Source organism: Coffea arabica, chromosome 10c (genome assembly GCF_036785885.1).
Source record: "Coffea arabica cultivar ET-39 chromosome 10c, Coffea Arabica ET-39 HiFi, whole genome shotgun sequence".
Taxonomy (NCBI): Eukaryota; Viridiplantae; Streptophyta; class Magnoliopsida; order Gentianales; family Rubiaceae; genus Coffea; species Coffea arabica.
Genome location: NC_092329.1, coordinates 39,273,964 through 39,287,430, shown reverse-complemented (window position 1 = coordinate 39,287,430; position 13,467 = coordinate 39,273,964). Strand labels below are relative to the sequence as shown.

The 13,467-nt window shown below is 41.2% G+C and overlaps 4 protein-coding genes across 5 annotated transcripts; 3 read left to right on the top strand and 1 right to left on the bottom strand.

The window, feature by feature from the left end:
* Positions 1-224: 224 nt before the first annotated feature.
* LOC113709998 (zinc finger BED domain-containing protein RICESLEEPER 2-like) lies at positions 225-5,486 on the bottom strand. Of its 2 annotated transcripts, none has more exons than XM_072069824.1 (5): positions 5,244-5,486; positions 5,000-5,132; positions 747-2,845; positions 559-636; positions 225-444 (listed from the first exon to the last, which is right to left on the bottom strand). In XM_072069824.1, the coding sequence occupies exons 2-4, from the start codon at positions 5,061-5,063 to the stop codon at positions 595-597; spliced, it is 2,205 nt and encodes a 734-aa protein (XP_071925925.1). In that variant the 5' UTR covers positions 5,064-5,132; positions 5,244-5,486; the 3' UTR covers positions 225-444; positions 559-594. The 2 variants fall into 2 exon arrangements, with proteins under 2 accessions (XP_071925925.1, XP_071925926.1); XM_072069825.1 differs by having other exon boundaries at positions 225-435.
* Positions 5,487-6,390: 904 nt separating this feature from the next.
* On the top strand, positions 6,391-6,996 carry LOC140015925 (uncharacterized). Its single transcript, XM_072068758.1, has one exon. The coding sequence runs from the start codon at positions 6,391-6,393 to the stop codon at positions 6,994-6,996; it is 606 nt and encodes a 201-aa protein (XP_071924859.1).
* Positions 6,997-7,800: 804 nt separating this feature from the next.
* On the top strand, positions 7,801-8,406 carry LOC140015924 (uncharacterized). Its single transcript, XM_072068757.1, has one exon. The coding sequence runs from the start codon at positions 7,801-7,803 to the stop codon at positions 8,404-8,406; it is 606 nt and encodes a 201-aa protein (XP_071924858.1).
* An 804-nt stretch (positions 8,407-9,210) lies between these two features.
* Positions 9,211-9,816, top strand: LOC140015923 (uncharacterized). The gene has a single exon (XM_072068756.1). It carries the CDS (start codon positions 9,211-9,213, stop codon positions 9,814-9,816), a length of 606 nt encoding a protein of 201 aa, XP_071924857.1.
* The last annotated feature ends 3,651 nt before the right edge of the window (positions 9,817-13,467 follow it).

Sequence of the window (13,467 nt, the reverse complement as noted above, 5' to 3'; positions counted from 1 at the left end):
ATGCACCATCAGTAATACGAAGGGCAGCAGTCACCTCAGATGAGAAATCAACATGCCAGGGGAATCAATAAGATTAATAAAGATTCAAGATTCAAGAATTCTATCTTCCAAAATTCAGAAATTCCGCAAACGAGAAACCAATGACAAACAAAAGGACAAACACAATGGCTAAAGAAACACCATACGCATGCAGAAACTAAGTGGCCATGATCCACAATTCCATATTAACATTTCAGCATTAAACATAAGCAACAACCTGTTCTCAACCTCATCAGAATTTCACGAAAATACAAAAATGAGTGCTGCAGCCAATTGAAAGGAAAAACTTAGGGAAATTTTCTGGAGTCTAATGAGCATTTAGAAGCTCTTGTTTGTAATCTGGTAAATGAAACAGCTTGTTTGCTCCTTATGCATCTTCAAACTTCGGTGTACAATCTACAACACCTAGCCATACACAAATGACAAATCAACCAACTTATGTACAATTTAAATTTAAAATTTGAACACAACTTATGGCAAATTAAGAATAAGAAAATGAGAATTCACAAAAAGATGGACCTGATTTTCAGCAAAGTAGTTGCTCCTTACACAACTTCAAGCATTGGGCAGCTCATATTCTTTGAGAGCTTTCTGTGGCTGCATTTAGGTAGTGGAAATGCAAATAATGTAATACTTTAAAATCAATAAACAAACTAATAAATACTAATTTATCTCTGCAATAACAAATTCATATAGATATAACTTACTTTCAATTTCTTTTTGACCCCGTGTAAATTTCTACACCAATCGCCTGCACACATTAATGTTTGGACTGTCTTCGGAGCAAGTGAAGCACGGTATGAATCAATCACCCTAGTTCCAGCACTAAAGGTGGCCTCAGATGCAACGGTAGTGATAGGAATGGCCAATACATCAGCCGCTAACTGAGAGAGTACCGGGTATGCTGATCGGTTGATTTTCCACCAATCTAAACAGTTGAAATCCTTCAGATTTTGTCCAGGAAGTTGGCGAGGCTTGTCTAGGTAATCCACCAACTCGCTCTTATGGGGTTCATCGGATTCGAGTTCACCACAATACTCATCCAAATCATCCCAATAGTCAGCACTTGCTCGAGGTGGACACACTATTTCGGATGCAGGATTTAATGAACAACCTGTCCCTGCACTTCCACTTGTAGCCATAGCAACGTACTCGTCATAAAGCTCAAAGATGGCTTTTCGAACATATGTGATATTCTCTTGAGCTTCATATGCGGAATACATCTTAGGGAAGGCAAACTCTATTGCTCGCATTTTCTGTCTGGGATCCAAGATAGCTGCAATGGACATCAAAAAATTACACTCTTTCCAGTATTTGTCAAACTTGAGCTTCATTCTTGTAATCATACTCCGGACAAAATCATCTTCATCATTCACTCGTGCATCCAAGAGTTTCTTCACCTTTAGAATCTCAGGGAGGAATAGATTGCTAGTTGGATACTCACTCCCCGAAATTATGTGTGTGGCTGTGTAGAACTTCTCTAAAATGGTGCAAACTTTCTCAACCTTCTCCCAATCCTCTGAAGATGGACAAGACTCATAAAGGGGCTCTCGAACTTGAAAACGAGGAAAAACCTCTTTATATTTTATAGCACAATTCAACATTTCATATGTTGAATTCCATCTCGTCCTACAATCATGGAGCGATTTGTTTCCAGGAATTTGTAGGTGTTGAGCAATTTCTGCAAATAGCAATGCCCTACCATCAGACTTGTTCACAAAATCCACACTATCTCGAATATTTTCACAAATATCTACTATATCCTTCAAGCCATCTTGAACCATAAGGTTCAAGATATGGGCGCAACAACGAACATGAAACAGTTTTCCTCCACCCAAAAGCTTCTTGCATCTCCCGAAATCATCTTTCAACAATCTCACGGCCACATCATTGTTTGAGGCATTGTCCACAGAAATAGTGTGAATTTTTCCCTCAATTCCCCATTCCTTTGCACACTTGAAAACTGCATCCGAAATCTCAACTCCTCGACGTGGTGGTCGAATATGAACAAAATTTAACACTCTCTTCTGAAGCTTCCAATTTCCATCAATCCAATGTCCGGTCACCACCATGTATTCAATTTTTTGATTCTTTGATTTCCACATATCGGTGGTCAAGCTAACTTTTTGTACATGCCTCAACAAGTTCTTCAACTTCTTTTTCTCTATCTCGTACACCTGTGTACAATCTTTTTTAGCTGTCATGCGTGAAATCTTTTGCCACTCCGGCCAGCCGCGTTTCATCATTATGTTGAAACCCTCTTCCTCCAAAATTGTGAAAGGATGCTCGTGCATCAAGATCCAATGTGCAGCAGCCTCTCTCATTGTTTCCATATCGAATTTGCCAGTGTGCAATGATGGTACAGTTGGAAAACGCTCATTCGCTTGCTGAAAGTTTATCTTTGTTTGCCGCTCGGCCTTTCTAAGCTTGGCTTTTCTAACGGAACAGTTTTCCCGATGCCTCCACATGCTGCTGGTTTGTTTAGTTTTTCCCCGATTCAATTTCTTACTACAATGTTTACAGATGGCATAATATATGCCATTTTCTTCCAAATCATCGAAGTCTTCCCATGCCTCAGATGTTTTATTCCTTTTAGGCACTCGAAATTTACCATCATCTTCAGCTTCATCTCCTTGCTGCCTATTGGTGTCTTCGGTTCCCTCTTGTTGTGTTTCACCACCCTCTTGTGTGGGATCATAGGTATCACGGCTTACAAATACTGGGCTGTTAATCATGACTGGTGTGGATGAATCGGTCCCAGACACATGTGGTATTGAAGAAACCTCGGGAGGACTAATAGACATGCCTTTAATAATAAACAAACATTTACATTAAAATGAGTTCCACTTCAAATATTTTGACACGGAGCATTAAATTCAAATCAAACAGACATTAGAAGAAATAGAAAATGACACACAAGCACCCAAATCTAGAAAACAGCTCCCAAAAAAATTGAAAATGACACACAAGCACCCAAATCTGGAAAACAGCTTCCAAAAAACATTCATATCAGGGCTAAAGTTCATAGCAAATTTAGATCTTATATAATATTTCAATGCTATGAAAGTATGAAGTATAAAACAATTCATAATAAAGGTAAAGAGAATATCAATCAAATCAGTATCAGTCTCAAAGCAATTACTCACAACAGAAAATAAAATTTAATTTGATGTGAGTGTTAACACTCAAAAGCGGAATAGATTGAATTCTAAAAGCACATTACCCAGAATTCTAAAAATAAAAAAGAAGTCAGATTGAAAGAACTCAAATGTTAAATTTGACTGAGAGCTGCCAATTTTTTTTTTTTTTTGAAAACTAACCTAGAGACTCAGAACAGTTTGAATAAAGAAAGACAGCTGAGCCTGAAAAATGCAAATGCAAGGAAGATATCAACACTAACTGAGAGCATTTCTGGCTTCAAATAAAAAAAGGTGAAAATTTATGATATATTTCTACCCCACATCCCTAAAGATTAAACTATGGTTGACTTCCAATGATTGTGGATACCATCCTACTTTTTGAAAGAAGAAAAAATACTCATCAGAATCAAGTAAAGTCCGAAAGAAGAAAAAATACTCATCAGAATCAAGTAAAGTCATAACTAGACAAAAAATGTATTTAGTAGTAATGGAAGATGCAAAGACATCAATTGAAATTCATCCAGATCCTATAAAACAGTACCTGGAAATTTGGGAAGATATGAAGAATGTTCGACAAAGATATCTGTAGTACTTGCTGGAGGATAACAACAAAGTTATTGACTATATACCCAAAAAGAAGACTTATTGCTTGGGTGTGGAATGCACTAGCAAGTAGTATATGGTGGTCCTCGGTTTTCTTTCATATGTACAAAAAAAATGACAATATATGCAGAACAATTTGAAAGATATAAGAAAAGTTTCCACAAAAAAATGTGGTGATACTGGACAAAATTGCAGCAAATCAGAACAATTTTAAATTTATCCTTGAGCTAAATATCCGGAGAAACTAAAATTGTTCACTTGCATGATAGACTTAGGTGGTATTTCAAAACAGAAAAAGAGGTTTAAGTGTTAAAGTACTTTCAGATGACTATATAACTCTAAAAAGTGAAGTTCACTAGTCAACAAAATTATTAAGCTAAGCAATGCTTTAGGTCTCGCATGAGAAAGAATATTCTACAAAAGAAGAGGCTACACCTGTTTTAGAGATTATAATACATCAAATTAGGTCTAACAAGATGGATGTCTAGCCGATCAAAAACAGATCATGCGAATGACATCAATCTAACAGATCATGCGAGTTGATATCCCAATAATGTTTTGGATCTTAAACTCATTTACTATTGATGCCAGCCACCATCTCATCTTGAAATGGATATTATGGTATCCCATTTTTTTTTAATTTGCATTGGATAAAATCAGAAAGCCTTTTGTTTACATTTTCTTATTTTTATCAACGAGAAACAAACAAAAGGAATAGGTCAATCAGATTCAGAGCTGAGTTTAGGAAAAACTTCAGGGCCCAAGAGAAAATTTGTATGAAACTTCAAGCACTACTGTAGCAATAAAGCCTGAAAGTTTTGATAAGATTTCATATATATTCGGCAGGGAATCATAAAGGGGGCTATTAGAAGCTTTGATATGTCTTCAGATTGAGAAACTTTTGTACTTTATGACGTATCCCCTTTTCTGCAGTTTCCTATTCCATGCAGTGTTTTGTTTTCCAGGAAAGGTTAGTTTTAGTTCCGATTGAGAAACTCTTGTTTTCATGCTGTTATTGACCCAAGTAAAAGATCTTTTAGTTTAACTGCATAAGCTAGCATCAAAATTATTCTCCAGAGAATATTCTCATTAATCTCATTAATATACTAGCTAATTAACACTTAATAATCCAACTTAAAGCAAATTTCTGAAATCAGTGCATTTTCACATCAAAGAAAAACCCATAAACATGTTAGAGCCAATGTCAAGAAACTTACCAATTCTTGGAGCTATCGCGCCAACCACCGAATCACTTGTTGAAGGAATCGAGCTGCCCTCCATTTCCTCAAAATTCCAGTACAGCAATGGAGAAGGAATGGGATACGGAAATTGAATATATTGAATCGCAGGCTGCAGCCCCTAATTTTTTTGGTTAGGGTTTGGAGATTAAAAATTAATATTACATTTATAAAATTTAACCTCATAATGCACATATTTACTACACAAATGCACAATAAGTACCTTAATTTGTCAAATGCAGCTGTTGAAATTGATGGGTTTTGATTTGATTTGAAACCCCCACTCAAAGGTCGGCTGCTCAGTGCTCACGCTGCTACCTACTCCAAGTTGAGCTAAACTGCTGAAGTGTTTATAGCTTTAGATGATCAGTTGTGACTTGTGACAGTTGAGGAGATGAGCCAAAGAATAAGAGATTGCGATTTGAGAGAGGCTGAAGAGGAAGGAACCGCCGAACGAAGAAGAAGAAAGAACTGTGAAGGATGAATTCGACGGAAGCTTTTTCATTTTTCGTTTTTAGTTTTCCTCATTTCATCAGAATTCTCGAGCCAAAATTACTTATTCACCCTTGTTTACTAATTGGCAGGGAACTGCTTAAGCCCGTAAATATTCTAGCTAACAAACCTAAAAGAGTAATTTGATATATAAACTAAAATAAAAAATATATATGTGCTACCGAGCTCGAGCTACTCGTCGAGCTCGAATTTCTGACTCCTAAATACTCGAGATCAGCTCGTTTACTGTAGCAAGTAGATCGAGATTGACTCGAACTCGAATTTGCTCGAAATCGATTCGAGTAGCTAATCAAGCTACTCGCGAGCTCGATTCAAGCTACTCGAATTCTCTGCACCCCTAGTTTGTACACACCTCTACCTATCCCTTCTGAACCAGGGGTTGACATTTCAATGGACTTTATACTTGGTCTGCCTTGGAGTAAAAGAGGCCATGATAGTATTTTTGTCATTGTTGACCGATTTTCTAAAATGAGCCATTTTATCCCATGTCATAAGACGGACGATGCTACTCACATAGTTGATCTCTTCTTTAAGGAAGTTGCCGTTTGCATGGTGTACCTAGGACCATTGTGTCTGATAGAGATGTGAAGTTTCTCTCTTACTTCTGGAAGACTTTGTGGGGGAAGTTGGGGAGTAAGTTGCTATTTTCTACATCCATTCACCCCCAGACCGATGGCCAAACAGAGGTCGTTAATCGCACATTGTCTACATTACTTAGGGCCATCATTAAAAAGAATCTCAAAACTTGGGAGGAGTGTTTACCCCACGTTGAGTTTGCTTATAACCGTACCATCCATAGTGCTACACAGTTTTCTCCATTTCAGATTGCTTATAACCGATTAACTCCTTTGGATTTGATGCCTTTGCCGTTGTCTGAGCGTACTAACCTTGATGGCAAGAAGAAGGCCGAGTTTGTTCAGGCTTTACACCAGCAGGTGAAGGCCAACATTGAAGGTCGCACCCAGCAATACCTCAAGCATGGCAACAAGGGTCGGCGTCGCATGGTGTTTAACCCAGGTGACTGGGTCTGGTTACACCTGCGCAAGGAGCGTTTCCCTGTCCAGCATCACAACAAGTTGCTCCCTCGTGGAGATAGACCATTCCAAGTTATGGCGCGCATCAATGACAACGCATACAAGCTCGATCTTCCAGGTGAGTATAATGTCTCGGCTACCTTTAATGTTGCTGACCTAAGTCCCTATCTTGCAGATGATGAGGTCGATTTGAGAACAAAACTTTCACAAGAGGAGGGGAATGATGAGGAGGTCGGGGGAGCCATCCAAGTGGAGCAAGTGAAGATACCATTGGGGCCTATGACACGAGCTCGCACGAAAAGATTGAACGAGACACTACAAACAGTGATTCGTGCGGGCCAAGAGTCGAGTGGAGAGCCAAAGGCCATCGAGGGCCTCAACGAGACTAGGCTTGTTGTCCTAGTTTCGGCAATCACTGAAGCTCAGTAGCCCATGAGACATTATTAGTTTAGTATAGTGTAATAAAGAGGTCCAACAAGCTTGTGGTCGGGACCTTCGTCGTTGTTAGTCCTTGAGTCAATGGGCTAGGCCATATAGGCCGCATAGTTAGTCCCTACGCGGAGCTGTACAGGGGTCTCGCTGCCATCGAAGTGGAGCAAGTAAAGGTGCAACTAGAGCCATCGTCCGTCTATTGGCCATGCATGAGGCGGGACGTGGAGCGAGTGGTATCACGCTGCATCACCTGTCACCGTGCCAAGTCCATGCTCCAACCCTTTGGTTTGTACACACCTCTACCTATCCCTTCTGAACCAGGGGTTGACATTTCAATGGACTTTATACTTGGTCTGCCTTGGAGTAAAAGAGGCCATGATAGTATTTTTGTCATTGTTGACCGATTTTCTAAAATGAGCCATTTTATCCCATGTCATAAGACGGACGATGCTACTCACATAGTTGATCTCTTCTTTAAGGAAGTTGCCGTTTGCATGGTGTACCTAGCACCATTGTGTCTGATAGAGATGTGAAGTTTCTCTCTTACTTCTGGAAGACTTTGTGGGGGAAGTTGGGGAGTAAGTTGCTATTTTCTACATCCATTCACCCCCAGACTGATGGCCAAACAGAGGTCGTTAATCGCACATTGTCTACATTACTTAGGGCCATCATTAAAAAGAATCTCAAAACTTGGGAGGAGTGTTTCCCCCACGTTGAGTTGCTTATCACCGTACCATCCATAGTGCTACACAGTTTTCTCCATTTCAGATTGCTTATAACCCATTAACTCCTTTGGATTTGATGCCTTTGCCGTTGTCTGAGCGTACTAACCTTGATGGCAAGAAGAAGGCCGAGTTTGTTCAGGCTTTACACCAGCAGGTGAAGGCCAACATTGAAGGTCGCACCCAGCAATACCTCAAGTATGCCAACAAGGGTCGGCGTCGCATGGCGTTTAACCCAGGTGACTGGGTCTGGTTACACCTGCGCAAGGAGCGTTTCCCTGTCCAGCATCGCAACAAGTTGCTCCCTCGTGGAGATAGACCATTCCAAGTTATGGCGCGCATCAATGACAACGCATACAAGCTCAATCTTCCAGGTGAGTATAATGTCTCGGCTACCTTTAATGTTTCTGACCTAAGTCCCTATCTTGCAGATGATGAGGTCGATTTGAGAACAAAACTTTCACAAGAGGAGGGGAATGATGATGAGGTCGGGGGAGCCATCCAAGTGGAGCAAGTGAAGATGCCACTGGGGCCTATGACACGAGCTCGCACGAAAAGATTGAACGAGACACTACAAACATTGGTTCGTGCGGGCCAAGAGTCGAGTGGAGAGCCAAAGGCCATCGAGGGCCTCAACGAGGCTAGGCTTGTTGTCCTAGTTTCGGCCATCACTGAAGCTCAGTAGCCCATGAGACATTATTAGTTTAGTATAGTGTAATAAAGAGGTCCAACTAGCTTGTGGTCTGGACCTTCGTCGTTGTTAGTCCTTGAGTCAATGGGCTAGGCCATATAGGCCGCATAGTTAGTCCCTACGCGGAGCTGTACGGGGGTCTCGCTGCCATCGAAGTGGAGCAAGTAAAGGTGCAACTAGAGCCAACGTCCGTCTATTGGCCATGCATGAGGCTGGACGTGGAGCGAGTGGTATCACGCTGCATCACCTGTCACCGTGCCAAGTCCATGCTCCAACCCTTTGGTTTGTACACACCTCTACCTATCCCTTCTGAACCAGGGGTTGACATTTCAATGGACTTTATACTTGGTCTGCCTTGGAGTAAAAGAGGCCATGATAGTATTTTTGTCATTGTTGACCGATTTTCTAAAATGAGCCATTTTATCCCATGTCATAAGACGGACGATGCTACTCACATAGTTGATCTCTTCTTTATGGAAGTTGCCGTTTGCATGGTGTACCTAGCACCATTGTGTCTGATAGAGATGTGAAGTTTCTCTCTTACTTCTGGAAGACTTTGTGGGGGAAGTTGGGGAGTAAGTTGCTATTTTCTACATCCATTCACCCCCAGACTGATGGCCAAACAGAGGTCGTTAATCGCACATTGTCTACATTACTTAGGGCCATCATTAAAAAGAATCTCAAAACTTGGGAGGAGTGTTTCCCCCACGTTGAGTTGCTTATAACCGTACCATCCATAGTGCTACACAGTTTTCTCCATTTCAGATTGCTTATAACCCATTAACTCCTTTGGATTTGATGCCTTTGCCGTTGTCTGAGCGTACTAACCTTGATGGCAAGAAGAAGGCCGAGTTTGTTCAGGCTTTACACCAGCAGGTGAAGGCCAACATTGAAGGTCGCACCCAGCAATACCTCAAGTATGCCAACAAGGGTCGGCGTCGCATGGCGTTTAACCCAGGTGACTGGGTCTGGTTACACCTGCGCAAGGAGCGTTTCCCTGTCCAGCATCGCAACAAGTTGCTCCCTCGTGGAGATAGACCATTCCAAGTTATGGCGCGCATCAATGACAACGCATACAAGCTCAATCTTCCAGGTGAGTATAATGTCTCGGCTACCTTTAATGTTTCTGACCTAAGTCCCTATCTTGCAGATGATGAGGTCGATTTGAGAACAAAACTTTCACAAGAGGAGGGGAATGATGATGAGGTCGGGGGAGCCATCCAAGTGGAGCAAGTGAAGATGCCACTGGGGCCTATGACACGAGCTCGCACGAAAAGATTGAACGAGACACTACAAACATTGGTTCGTGCGGGCCAAGAGTCGAGTGGAGAGCCAAAGGCCATCGAGGGCCTCAACGAGGCTAGGCTTGTTGTCCTAGTTTCGGCCATCACTGAAGCTCAGTAGCCCATGAGACATTATTAGTTTAGTATAGTGTAATAAAGAGGTCCAACTAGCTTGTGGTCTGGACCTTCGTCGTTGTTAGTCCTTGAGTCAATGGGCTAGGCCATATAGGCCGCATAGTTAGTCCCTACGCGGAGCTGTACGGGGGTCTCGCTGCCATCGAAGTGGAGCAAGTAAAGGTGCAACTAGAGCCAACGTCCGTCTATTGGCCATGCATGAGGCTGGACGTGGAGCGAGTGGTATCACGCTGCATCACCTGTCACCGTGCCAAGTCCATGCTCCAACCCTTTGGTTTGTACACACCTCTACCTATCCCTTCTGAACCAGGGGTTGACATTTCAATGGACTTTATACTTGGTCTGCCTAGGTGTAAAAGAGGCCATGATAGTATTTTTGTCATTGTTGACCGATTTTCTAAAATGGCCCATTTTATCCCATGTCATAAGACAGACGATGCTATTCACATAGTTGATATCTTCTTTAAGGAAGTTGTCGTTTGCATGGTGTACCTAGGACCATTGTGCCTGATAGAGATGTGAAGTTTCTCTCTTACTTCTGGAAGACTTTGTGGGGGAAGTTGGGGAGTAAGTTGCTATTTTCTTCATCCATTCACCCCCAGACCGATGGCCAAACAGAGGTCGTTAATCGCACATTGTCTACATTACTTAGGGCCATCATTAAAAAGAATCTCAAAACTTGGGAGGAGTGTTTCCCCCACGTTGAGTTGCTTATAACCGTACCATCCATAGTGCTACACAGTTTTCTCCATTTCAGATTGCTTATAACCGATTAACTCCTTTGGATTTGATGCCTTTGCCGTTGTCTGATCGTACTAACCTTGATGGCAAGAAGAAGGCCGAGTTTGTTCAGGCTTTACACCAGCAGGTGAAGGCCAACATTGAAGGTCGCACCCAGCAATACCTCAAGCATGGCAACAAGGGTCGGCGTCGCATGGTGTTTGACCCAGGTGTGATACGAACCAAGAGACACCAGTGCGAACTATTCGAGTTCCCCTAGGACCCGTAACTCGAGCACGAGCTAACAAGATGAGGAAGGAACTCCAAGGACTTGTTCATGAGATACAAGGCCAAGAAATTGTCCCCAAGGTCATTGAGGGGCTTGAGCATGAAGGAATGAAAGTCATCCATGTAGTGCACGCCAAAGAGAACCATGTGTGACCCTTCTCTAGTCACATTTGCTGTTTTAGTTAAGTCATTGTAATAAGGGCTTAATGGTCCATAGCCTTGCTTTATTTACCTAAGCGATGATCTCATAAGGTTATTTACCTAAGCAATGACCTCATAAGGTTGTTTACCTAAGGGATGACCTCATAAGGTTTGGTCAAGCCCACAATTCTTAGTCTTATGGAATAGTCAAGCCTACAATTGTTAGTCTTAGTCAAGACCACAACTCTAGACTAGTTCCACATTTAGTTGTTCATCTCTATGTAAGGCTATAAATAGCCCACACTTCCAATGGTTTAGGCATTCAATCAATAAATCAGATTTTGAGAGTTTTCTTGGTTTCTCCAAGGCTTCTTGAATACCTTAGAATTTCTCTAGGTGTTCGTGACTTATCAATCTAGAATCGCACTAGGTTGTGGCGTCTTCTACCATTATACCAAGGTTCGTTAACCACGTGATTAACGGGTTGAGGTCATCCGCTTCAAACTTGGTGTCCTCTTGTCGATCCTGAAGCTAATCTTTTACGGGTTTCGTCACATGGTTGGCGACGTTCGTATCAGTTGGTAATCAGAGCTAATTAAGAGGTATCACGTTATATCCTTTTTTTTTTATTTGCTTTTCGAGTCAAGTTGTCGAAAATTCTGTTTTCGTGTTCTAAGTTGCTATCCGCAATTTCCAGATTTGTTACTTCGTGTTCTTGCATTATTTTTCCAGATTTGTTACGACATAAACTTGTGTCTAGTTGTTGTTAATTGCTGTGGTTAGCCTGGTTTGGTCCAGCCTTTTTTTTTGTGTCTTATTCTTGATTCCTTGTTTGAGTCTTGTTTCTATCCTGTTATATCCATTCAATTCCAGTCTTTTGTTCTATTTGATCATTCGAGGTTACTGTTCATCCGAAAAAAATCAGTTTGTAGCAAGGGTTTTAGAGTCCTATCTAGTTATTACCTTGTGCTCTTGTTTACATACAAAAAAAAAAAAATAGCTGGCTAACCTTACAAAAATTCCTGGAAATCTGTCTTGACCAAAACTTGGGTTTCTTGAAGTTCCTGATTGTTTAAAACCATAATCTTGAAGTTCTTGGAACTTTAGTTGGGATTCTTGAAGCCAACCAAAATCTGTCTTGATCGAATCGTGAAATCTTGGATTGTTTAGGGAGGAAATCATCTTCAATTTTGTGTTTCTTGAATTCTGGGAATTAACATCTTGAATTCTTGAAAGAATCTTGAAGTTTCTGGGTTTTGGGAACCAAATCTTGGTAAACAACAAGGCTGCAAATTTTCAGCTGCCAAAATCCTTGTCTTCACCACAACAATCTTCTTTCTTGACTAAGAACATTTTAGCCACGAAATTTGGCTCTTCTTGGATGATTAGAAAACAAAAACAAAGGAAGAAGAAGAATATTCAGCCTATTCAAGTCAAATTTCCCAACCTATTCAAGTCAAATTTTCCAACCTGTTCAAGTCAAATTTTCCACCCTTGTTCCCAAAAACAACCAAATCAGTTCCAATCTTGAACTTGACCTTAGAATTTATGGGAACCAGGAAATAGGAAGACTAATCCTTGTTTCCAAAGGATTAAAGAAGAAAAGTCAGCCTTGGGTTTCCAAAACAGTCCTACCACAACACAAATTCATCTTCCATTCGGATTCCATCTTTGCAACCATTGGGGAATTTCTGTCCAATCATTAATTCTGGAAATTTTCGTGCATCATTAGGTTAGTTTTAAGTGTCATTCTGAATCCTCTAAGTGTCCATTTATCTACCAAAACACTGCCCAGAAATGCAGCAACCAGCAGCTCAAAATTCCAGTTTTGGGTAGAGTTTTTGTCTAGGATCCTTAAAATTCAACTTTGAGTCATTCATTGAGTCGTGGTCAGTCCCTTCATCTTTTGTTCTTTTTTCGTTCAAAGTGCTACAATCTTGTGACCTTGGTTGGTAAGTCGATCCACACTAGAAGGAGTTCTAACTTCTTCGAGGAGTTGACCGAGGAGCCTTGAAAATACCTTGGTGAGTTCTTAGAGTGTTCAAACACGAGAGCGAGAGTAAACACGTGAGGAAGTGTGCGAGATAAACTTTGCTTCTTTCCATTATTTTTTTTTTACCCTACCATGGCTAACGAGGGGGGAGCAAGCTCCCAAGCTTTTGATCTTAAACTTTTCACAGAAGCAATCAAAGGCGAATTGGGACGCATGATGGACCAAAAACTTGAACTGATGCACCAACGCATTGACAGCTTAGAGTTGTCTCATGGAAGCTCCAAAGGCAGCCGTGGAAAGGCTTATGCACATGAGTCTAGCGACTCTAACTCAGACAACAACTATGAGCATAAGCAAAGTAGGTCCAAGCGTGATGCTAGGCCTTCAAATGACCACATTCCGGGCATAAAGATGAAAATTCCGCCTTTCCAAGGACGATCAGACCCTGATGCCTACTTAGAGTGGGAGAAGCGGATTGAACTTGTTTTCGACTGC